This window comes from Aethalodelphis obliquidens, unplaced genomic scaffold, assembly GCF_003676395.1.
Source record: "Aethalodelphis obliquidens isolate GAN/ISIS:26980383/991018 unplaced genomic scaffold, ASM367639v1 scaffold8, whole genome shotgun sequence".
NCBI lineage: Eukaryota > Metazoa > Chordata > Mammalia > Artiodactyla > Delphinidae > Aethalodelphis > Aethalodelphis obliquidens.
Genome location: NW_020837952.1, coordinates 24,824,424 through 24,835,833, shown reverse-complemented (window position 1 = coordinate 24,835,833; position 11,410 = coordinate 24,824,424). Strand labels below are relative to the sequence as shown.

Below are 11,410 nucleotides of genomic sequence, written 5' to 3'. Positions count from 1 at the left end.
TAAACATTCCAATTACTGGGGTTGGAGACTGAGGTGCTTTGAAAAAATTCTCATTTTAAAGGGGGTTCTGTTTCTTTTTATAATCTCTATTAAAAATAAAGCACCACCAGAAAAATTATTTTATGTTAAAAGCATCTTTAGAGCTAAAAGCTTAAAAAAAAAGACTTAATGGAATAAAAACAAATTAAGTGAATATCAACATTTTATTTTATATTAATGCTTATTTTATAACCATTTAGTCAGAGTTTTCTAAAAATATTCACTGAATAAATACTTTTCATTTAAAAAGATATACCTAGTGCCTTCAATTTATTTCCTTACTTAAAAGCTATGAGGTCCTTTCTACAAGGAATGAAAAACAAAAATTCACATACATCCCTACTTATGGCATATTAATAGTACAAGCAACATTTTAAAGCTTGATACTTCCGGTGCCTAATTATTCAATTTTCTCCATATATAGACGCCACACCTTGTTGTCAATAAATAATTCCACTTTAATGGCAAAGTAATAATTTAGACAGATACAGGGTGCACATTTGCAAAAAAATATATGCAAGCTGGTTTACAAGCTAGAGGAACAATCAACCAATAGAAAATACATCACCCAGTTATGTCCACTGACACCAAGTACTTGTTGTCGGGGCTTTACAAAGACTACAAAACTTTTCAGATGATTTATTTCACTGTTTCTATTTACATGATATGTTACATCAAAAATGTACAAAATATAAAATGTATACAGACAAATGTTTCACAAACTAGTTTAAGTTGTAAACTAGGCGGACCTACTGGGATGTATTGCAGGAATTTGTTTATGACCGTGTTTGGACTGTGTTTCTCAAAACAGCAGGGAAAGATTAGCAATTTTCTTAGATCACATATTATACAAGGGCCACTAGTCACTCATCCAGCTACATATATTGATGCTTCACCACAGATGTGATCCACGTTTGAGGCTTCAAAGTCAGGGTGACCATTCTATGTGCATAAATTCAGTTCCGATTTCCCTTAGGGCAATAGCACCGTGGAGGACCTATGGACTGAGTGACATTCTGACAACTGCGCAGATGTCTCGTGTTGTTATTGTTCTATAGCAACTGACCCGTGGGTGGTCACAGAGAGTAGCACCAATTGCACGTCCTGAAAGTAGCACATTTTCACATGCATGGGACAAGTCTACACCATGGCCTAGCCCTTGGGTTGATAAATTTCAAACCTGTCCCCTGTGTGTGGTGGGAACTTCTCCAATCACTCCCATCAGTTTTCATGCACTCTCTTGAAAGCCTGTCACGACAGATGCACTTTCAGACATTTTTACTTTTCCGAAAATGGATTGGCTTCATGGACAGTTTTGAAGCATGCTCACTCTAGCACTGATAGCTCCTGCATGGTCATCACAACTGTAAATACAGGACAAACACACCAGATAATAACAGTGTTGAGGGTTTGCATTCTGTATTTGCAAAGTACAGGAAATCTCAGCAAGTGAAACATCTCTTAACACCCACAGGATAAAATACAATTTTTTTTGTGTGTTTATTTCGATTTGTGCAAGTTTTTAAAATGATTATTTACAATACCTACCCAGTAGACTGTGCAAATCTAACGTCCTTTTACAGTATAAACGCTTCCTCATCCACAGTGACTTCACTGCATCAGTGTTCTCGAATGCTGAATTTCTCATGTACAACAATATCCATCAAAACAACATGTTCAAAACTCATAATAATTAAAAAAAAAAAAAAAAAACAATAGGGGAGAAAAGCGGAATCGTTGTGCTCATGCTGCATCTAGTGCTTCCAGCTCTGCTGGATAAGAAATCACAATCTCCCGCCTTCTGAAACTCTTTCCCCTAGAGCTGGATGAAATTTAGCCACATGGCTTCGCTTTTAAGTGACAGTCAAAGAGGGTTTCTGGGTTTACTTGAGTATTTTGGAGGATAGGCAAAGCAATCTATTCACAAGGTAAAAATATGGATCTTTCTCCTATCCATTTCTTCAAAAACAAACACAAAAATAGAGAGAGATGAGGCTACTGCGTTAACCGGTGGTGTAAATGAAAAGACAGTGGAAATCACCCATGGTTTAGGATTTCAACCAACTGTTAAACTGTTGTAGAAATTGGTTTTAAGGCAGTGAGACAGCACCATAGGAAATGTTGCTTCTTTTCACTGACAAGGCTCAAACAAATAAAGCCCTAAAAAAGCCTTTTATCAGTGTTGACTAATAATTGGTATAAAACTCTTTTTAAGGGAGTGGGCAGGTGGTTTAAAAAGACCACGGTGGTAAAAACAACCTTATCAAACCCGTGACTCAGACACTAAAAAGTGGGTGGAGCACATCCTGTGATCATGGCAGTTGAATGACACTGGCACTTCTCCAGCTTGTCACAGCAGTGTTTCCCCTGGCGGTTGCACAATTCCATTTGTGCTTGCGGAGGCCTGGCCTCTTCATTTAGGAATGGGGTGAGCGCACAACACAAACACTACTGGGGCTCCGTGACCAGCACCATGTGGCACAAAGGAGCTTGGACGGATCAGAAGAATGGACCCTGCTTGGGGAGAACAGCCCCTCAGAGGAAACCAAAGGAAGGAACAACAACAAAAAAAGGTCTGCATTGTAAACTTTTAAAGAGGAAAAACAGAAAGTCCAGTTTGGCTATCCCATGTGCAATCTATTCGGTTGCCCTGTCATTAGGGTCCTTTCCAGTTGAGTAATGGAGCCTTACATCACTCCACGGATATAAAAATGCCTAGAAAGGAAAGCAAGTTACACTTCTGTGTCAATTTAGCATCTTGGCGGTTCAAACTTAGTTCTACTGCCTCCTCGGAGACCACGGCCCTGGATCAGGGCCCTGGACAGGGTGCTTTCATATTGTCAGTGGTTTAGTGAAAATACCTTACTTTTTAACCTTTTTTTTTTTTCTAAAGCATAGTCTTTTCCACTAACTTTTTTCACCCTCTAGAGGGTAGATTCAAGAGACGAATCCAGAACGTCTTCATGGTGGCTGGTGCTATCACTGTCGCAGCTTTGTGTGCCCGAGTAATTGGCTGCTTCTTGGAGTTTCATTAGCATGTTCATCTGAAGAGAGAAAAGGAGACACCGATGGAGGCAATGATGCATCGAGGAAGCCAGTCCCAGAAAACACACGGCCCCGAGCCACACGGACGACCCATCTCATCCCCTCCAAGGGAAACGGAAAAAAAGTTTAGATTTTTACTAGTTGCCCCTGGCTCCTACACGGTTTCTCCCAAACGTGACTACAACAGCAAACCATAAGGACAAAACAGGGCCTCTGCATGAGTCTTTTATTTGCAGTTGTAAATGAATACAGCTCCAGCAGGGAGAGGGGAAAGGAAACTGTATCACAGCTGGACATCTGGGCTCGTGGCTGGAGAGTACACCAAGCTGCCCAGCTCTTTGGCTGCGAGAAGCAGAAAGCACTGAATGACAACTGAAAGTCCTGAATGTTCCTACAGGCGGATGCACACACGGGCTCCTGGACACGGTCCCTGGAGAGGAGGTGGGGATGGAGTGGAATGGAGCCCCCCATCTGCTGCTTAGGAGCTGACCTTGAGAGGTGACCAAATGAAGCCGACCATGAACGTTGGAAGAGGGAGAAGGGAAGAATCACTGTCAAGTTTCTGTGGTTGTTGAGTGTCTGGCTAAAATATGATGGATAACTCACTGAAAACTACAACCACCTTCTGGAACAAGAGCGGCTGTCTCAAGTTTCCCAGCCTTATAGGACAATGGCAACGTTTGTTCTCATAAAAGGGACGTAGGCGTGAAAGCAGCTGGGGAGAAAGACAGCTAGCATTTCCATGTATTAGAAAATAAAAGGCAGCCACCTTGCTTGGATTTTGATAGATCTGCAGATCCACCGGTAGGGATGGAAAAAGAAAGACTGTCTAAAAGTGAATCATGAATAAATGGTTCAACAGTTTTAGAAAGCGCAGAAAAAATGGCACATGCCTTCGGGAGGGTTGTTTTCTTATCAAGGGTTTCTGTAAATTGTAATAATGTTTGTATTGTTTAATGCATGCTAACTTTGCTATTTCATAATGTAATCAAAGTTTTTTGGGTTTTGTTTCCAACTTAGAAATACAGGGAATCTGATCCCAAAGAAAGGAGAAATCTAAAAAGGATTCCTTAGTCATATGTTAGGCTCTGCATGCTTGTATGCTCAGCGTAAAATGTGTGTTCAAAAAAGAGCTGTGAAATAAAATGACAAACTGGTAATTACCAATTCCAGCAAGGATGCCTTTCTGATGAAGAAGCTACAGTTACAGCATATTTTAAAGTCATTTTAATATTCTTCAGGACAATATTTTTCAATATAATTTTTTGTCTAATTCCCTGAATTTATTAAACTAGCTACATAAAGATATGAAATTAAGGTAGTTGGTGATAACCTCTTAAACTCAGTGACTCAAAAAGCTAAATGTCTCCATCAATATACTGTTTCTCTCTTGCCCTCTCTCTCCTCTCTTCTTTGTTTCTCTGTCTCTCTCGAGCGTGTGAGTGCATACACACACACACACACACACACACACACACACACACACACACACCCCTACCTTCATGCACATTCATATTCTCTTTTTCCTTTCTTTTGTCAATCCCTCTCTTATTAGTAGCCGGCTGTATATTCAAGCATCTGGGTGAAGATGATTTGTAAAAGAGAATTGTGTTTTGAGCACCTTCCAAGAGCAGAAATGGTTTCAAGGGTTGTGCTTCTATCTCAGTCACAAATGCTTGAAATCACTTGAATGCTGACTGTTGTAAAAGTTTTACCGTGTAATAACAGTATTATTAAGGTCTTAATTTTTGAAAATGGTGCCATATAGTAAATATGTTCTATTAGAATAAATTCAGAATCTCAGATTCATAATAAATACATATGAAGGCTTTACTCTGCCTTCTCATAGGGTTGCTTTGTACATTCAAGTCAAAGGAGATTACAAGAGGGAGGTAAGGTTCCATACCATTTAGTAGTCACTCGGATAGATCATTATTCTCTACAAAAGTATTTCCTTCCTCTCTTCCCCCCTCCTTCTTCCCCATACCCAGGGTCAGAAATATAACGTCTTACGGTTGTAACACCTCCGTCAGGTCCTTATCATCCCTGGTATTTACACATCTGCTAGTCTCCCAGCCTCCATCCTCTCTCCTTTAATCTGCCCTCTATTCCATTATCAAGGTGACCTTTATAAACTGCAAATCTAATGAGGTAAGTCCCTTGCTCAAAAACCTTTGGTGGCTCCCCACTGTCTGCGTGATAAAATTTTAACTTCCTACAAGATAAACAAGGCTTCACATGATTTTACAATTGCAGACTTCTGTAGCTGTAATTCCTCCCGTCCCTTTTGTTCTAATCCCAACAATTTGTATACAGCTCCCTAAACTCATTATTTTTACTGTATTGTTCCATCACGTTTCACGTGCTATTTTCTTAATTTTGGATCTTCCCCACCCAACCCCATGATGAGTTTCTATTCATCCTTCCAGACCTAGCTCAAGCCTTTCCTCCTCTGGAGCTTTCTCCTAATCACTTCCTCAACAGACTCACAACTCTATCTAGGATATATCTATCTAGGATACACTTCTATCATTATTTTACTATAATTTATATATATACATGTCTCTCTCCACGGCTGGACTGTGAGCTTCTTAAGATCAGAAATGAGATCTAATTTATTTTCTGATCACCAGGTCTTAGCCTTGAGTACATACTTATTGTTTACTAATATTTACTGAATGAATGAAATTAATGAGTTTGTTGATGATGAATACACATTATATTTTTAAACACTGTGAGATGTGCCAAACACTTGCATCTGTGTTCAGATTCAAAAATATATTACTGACATTAAATAGTAGATTTTTTTCTGATTTAGATTGGACTGCAAATATGTTTTTACCTATGTCAATAATTATAAAAATATAGAGCAAGAAACGCGGAGAGGTACTTACTTCTCTATCAGAATGTGCCTAATTCAAAGATTTTTAGATGATAAGGTTTTTGTCGTTTAACATGTCAGATATCATAAGCCCTTGTTCCTTAAGATGTTCAGGTGAGCAGCAGGTTAGGAATCAGAGACATTTTTTACCCAAATTCTCATTCAAAATGTGGAGATCCTGATCTCTTTTCCATACTAGAAGACAAGAGCATTCTGAGCCAGGGAAAGGAGTGATTAATGGGTTTAGCTGACCAGGACTATGGGAATTGGGAAAATTCAAGACATCCCTTAAATGTCCCATACTCTGTAGAGTAACCCTGAAAACAAACCTTATAAACACCTCACCTTTATCAGGAACTGTATTAAAATCTGCAAAAGGAGAACTGGAATTTATAAAAAATTCAGAGGAAATAACCCATATTTGTCCTCTAAGGCTTAATTTTACTCTATTACATTTTAATCATCCTATCAGGAATTACTTAGTGTCTGCTCACAATTATGCAGAATTCAAACCAATTCCACCACCACTGTTGATTTCTAGCTACGTATGAGCTAAAGGGCCAGATACTTGTTATAAAAATACAACTCCAGGCCCTTAAGAAGTTTATAGCCTAGATCAAAAGTCCTAAATAAGAGATCCCTGGGCTCTAAGTAGGTCAATGTTTATATCTCTGTGACTTTATGGAACTTCTTGAAATAGTATGCAAAATCTTCTGTGGGTGTCCATTTTGTTGGGAAAAAAATCATGAAACTTTATCAGATGGTTCACATATAAACCCCCAAATATTCAGAATGATCAGCTGAAATGATGACGACATATACATGTCGGGGTTGTTGGTATAAGGGTATTCCACAAGTTAGCAAGTCATTTTCTGTCTTTAGGTATAGTTATAGATTATGATTTTAAGCATTTCCTTTTTTGTTTAAGTAACATAATGACCTTTATCTCAGCATGTCTTCTTTCTGTATTGGTTTCCCAGTGATCCCTTTAGTCAGAGACTAGTAAGCTAACAAACACATTACGTTTGATACCAATCTATGGAAAGTCATCTCTAAAAATAAAATATACATACAAAAATAAAGTCATTTTCCTATCATGTACTTAATATTTTCAGAGTATTCATACTTTGGAGTTTTACTGACTTATATTAAGCCTTTCATGATTGCAAACTGAGCAAGGCAGAGAATAACATCCCTTTGATTTCAAGTCAGTTTATTCTTCCCTACTGTTGCCAACAGAGGACTAATTCTAAATTTAGTCAGATACATGTAAAACATTCTTTAGTTCTTCAAGCATACATTAGATTATATTCTTTTGGTTTCTTTCATTTTAGAACAAAATTCAGTTTTCTCTTACATACCTAATGAATTGAGTACTGAATGTTTAAAATTTATTGATTTATTTACACAATTTTCTGCATAATGAAAGAAAAATTATGGCCGCAGAGTTCAGTCAGCCTGGTTTCAGTGTTTTTTGATTATTTTTAAGCATATGAGTTTGGTCTTTCATTTTAAGAGTTTCACCCAATGAAAGTAGGCCAAAGGTAAAAATTTTAAAACTGAGTACCAATATCAGGACAGTTTCAAATATTACCTAGGATAACTAATGTCTCTGATGCATAAATACTAATGACCGCACACTGTAGTCAAGATTATATAGGAAGAACCAAACATCAGCTTCTTACCAGGGGATCCCCCTCTGTGTCAGTCTGTGGAATGTGCTTTGAGGTTGTAGCTTCCTTTGTGGATATGCAGCCCTCATACCCAACATCTTCTGGTCTCAACTGAAGTAATGCTGGGCCCTCCTGAGGCAAAGACGCTGAGCTCCATGGGTATGTATCAAGCACCCACTTTGAGGGATCTTCCCAGGGTGCTCGTTTCCCATACATCTAAAAAGTGATCACAAATTTAGCACATATAAAATGCATTTCTATTCGGTACAAAAGGTGACTACTAATTGATTGATTCCTTTGCACACTGAGTTCCTATGGGTCTCAGGGGAAGGAAGTGTCCATACACAATTTTCCAGATTTTAAACATATATCTCCCTATATAGTTCCCTTAAAACTTGAAGGCTAGACAAAATAAAGCTTGAGACAAAATAAAGCTGAACATTTGGGATAGATTATCAACATCTGGAGGAGAGCATGAGGGAGCATTATTTTAAATACATGAAGAAATGGCTGCCCCATTTATCTTTGTTAGTAATTTTACAAATTAAAAGAAAGCTCATCATTGAGAAAGGAAAGTTCCAGTAATGGAGAAATTAAACAGCTAGACACTAAATAGCTTTCTTTACTAAAGTGCACTTTGGAAACATGGTGAATAAAAGAGACTTCCTTTCTCTGTCCACTTCATTCTACTCAAATTTTTCCTTGAAAATAAGAATCCTTTCTCCGACAACCATTTCCCTCAGATTAACTTCCTCTATAATCTCACTGCTTCCCATTAAAACTCTTTTTAGATATTTTTTTATAAGGCCACTAGTAAAAGAGGAGAATCATGGGAAATGAAAGATTTGTCAAAACTCATATGGAGGGAGAAAATTAATAGAAAGAGATTATAAAGCCTGGTTAAAGTACTGGCAGTGGAGTAGAGGGCAGATGAATCCAAGCAATGTTAAAGAATTTTTAAGCTGAACACAAAGCCAAAACCAAACTGGGAAGGGCACACTGAGGAGAAAGAGGTTGATGGGACTTGGTAAAAAAAAAAAAAATGTATAAGCCACAGGGGCATAGAAAGAAAAGTTAAAATTAAGAGAAGAGGACAGTAACATGGGTACGCTAGTTCTTTAATGGACTCTCCTACTCCACTGAGGGCAATCCTGGTTACTAGGTGTATACACATCTTGGTTGTGGATGGCACAGAACACTGTGTTAAGTGTTCTATGTGGCTTCTTGTGGTTCAGTGAGACAAAAGCAAAATGGCGGACATTGAGGCCATGAAAGCCCATGGCTGCCTTGGAACTGTCTTTTGAGTTTTTCCTGCAGAAGTTGCATGACATTGTGGCAGCTTGTCTTAAGGAAAAAAAAAGTTCAGGTCTTGATAGCTGTGCATTTCTTTAGGGGATGATGGTAGGGGTGGCAATGGTTAGTTTTCTTTTTTTTTTTTTTAATAGTTCTCTTCTTTTAGAGCAGAAAATTTCTCTCAGTTAAAAATCTACTTTATAGAGGATGTAAAACATAGCTTGCTATACAACTTAAACTAATAGAAGGAAAGCATATAATTCTTGGAAAGGAAATGATGCCAGCCTTTTAAAGAATCATCAAGGACAGCAAAATTGGGGGTGACCAATAGAAAGCTAAACAGGCTCAATTCTATATTTCAGAGTAAAATAGATGCTATAGAAGAAGAATTGAAAGAAATGAAATTTAAACATTCAGAAGGAGATAATCTGATTGTTGATATTTCAAGAAAGATAGAATCATCAGAATAAAAATTGAAATCCAGTGCATCACCAGTGTTTTTTTCAACTAGAACATCTGGTAAAGTGTATTCCCCATACGGTTCTCCATCAAAGTATCAGCCTTCATTTGAAGAGAGCTTTTTCTGTTCCTCTCAACTCAGATTTTCATCTTTGTAACCACACTTTGTTTTTCCACCTCTTGTTCCAATTCATGGTTCTTTGTTGCCAGGATATCCAAGGAAATGGTTCATGACATGTGTGATTCCTTTTTTTCCTGTTCCTCCAGAAGTCACATATGGACCATCCCAAGGACATCATCTGCCAACAGACTTCTGGTCCAGCATATCCTTCAGTAGCAATGAGAACTCTCTACTCACCAAAGGGTTTTCCTTTTTCTCTCCAAGTGCTGAATTCCTCCTGCCTCCTGCCACCAACCCCCACCAACATCCAGCTACTCCCTACATCATGGTTGAACCAGCTTTCACACTAACCTACTACTAAACATCTAGAACCACAGCAAAAAACTTGAGATCTTTTAATCCCGCCTCAAAAATTTTTTTGAAGTATCTCTCAGTTTGGGAAACTGGTATTACCTTAGTGATCATGCCTTTGTTTAAATGGAAGCTTTATAGTATGATAATTCTCAGGACAGTGTTTTATAAATAATATTGACTTAAATATTAAAAACACTATGCAGTTAAAAAAATGAGATCTAAGGATTTTTAGGTATTATGGTTTTTGAGTTTTTAAAACGCTTCTAATTCTTTCTAGATATTAGCAAATGAATATGAAATAAGGAGAACTTCACATATAAAGATTTGGATCATAGTTTATTAATACTGAAATAGTATCTAGAGAACAAATAATTCATTTAAATATTTATTCTAAAATTATGACTGTGAATATTTTAAATACATTTTCATAAAAAAAAATATATATATATATATATATATATTTGGTAAAAATGGTTGAAATCAAGAGACCCAACTCACATCTGAGATAGCATAATAGTTTTAGAGGAATCCTCACATGTACTATGTTATACATGAAAAATAAAAACCTTTGGTACAGTCTTTAATTTTGTTGGAGACACTTTCTGGGGCTAGTTTGGCTTATACCCTTAAAAATATGAAATTGAGTTAATTAAATATGGATTAGAACCAACTGATAGCATTCTCTAGGATCATTACCTCTGAATTTTCAGAACACCCTCATAATATGATAGTTCTAAATCACTGCCATGCCTTCTACTAGGTGAGGAAAGCATGATGGTAAAAGGAAGCAAAATGAAGTAAAATAGAAAACCAGTTTTTTTAGACAGTAAAATAAAGACTTAACACAGTAATGCAGATGACAAAATGTGAAAAGCATGAAGTATGTCTTGATTCTAGCAGCCGTTGTGATAACCAGAAATAGAGATGCCTAAGCAAAATACTACCTAAACCTTAGCTAAGTTATTGTAAAGATGCCTGGATTTTTCTGCCACAAGTGTGGTAATTATACAATATCAATCTTAAAATATTCACACGTAAGTTTTATAATTCTACAATTTCGTGAAATTTCAACTTCAATATAAGGAAAAAATCAAGAGTGACGGAAAAGGGATGATACATTTTATTGAAGAAAAAGGGTTTTCCTATTAGTGATATATTTTGACTTCTTAGTGAAGAGTAAATAGAAGGGGTGGATGACAGGTGGATGACAGGGACAGCAGGGGCGCTCCTAAACCCGCCTGCCATAGATTTTAAAAAGTCAAATGCCTTAGATTTAGAGCACTCTCATAAATAGTAAAGGATCTTACAAGTGACGTTAAAGGGCTTCAAACAAAGAAATATCCTAAAGCAAGGAAACTATAAGCAAAAACTACTTGTTGCAGATTAGATAAGAAGAGAATAAATGATCAAGGTCCATATAAACATGCCTTTCTTATAAGATGCAGAACTGTGCAATTAACTAGCTATCTAATAAGCACAGGTCTGGGGACTTCCCTGGTGGTCCAGTGGTTGAGAATCCATCTTACAATGCAGGGGACGCTGGTT

At 37.3% G+C, this 11,410-nt stretch overlaps 1 protein-coding gene across 4 annotated transcripts in view; it reads right to left on the bottom strand.

The window, feature by feature from the left end:
- Nucleotides 1-473: 473 nt before the first annotated feature.
- The window catches only part of NAV3 (neuron navigator 3), a 592,658-nt gene continuing 581,721 nt past the window's right edge, over nt 474-11,410 (bottom strand). For 3 of the 4 annotated variants that reach the window (XM_027107086.1, XM_027107087.1, XM_027107088.1), the window contains 2 exons: nt 7,651-7,854; nt 477-3,083 (listed from right to left, as the gene is read on the bottom strand). In XM_027107086.1, the coding sequence (XP_026962887.1) occupies nt 2,964-3,083; nt 7,651-7,854 (324 nt within the window). In that variant the 3' untranslated portion in view covers nt 477-2,963. Of the gene's footprint in view, nt 3,084-7,650; nt 7,855-11,410 lie in introns of all 4 variants that reach the window. The other variant, XM_027107085.1, reaches the window with a different exon arrangement.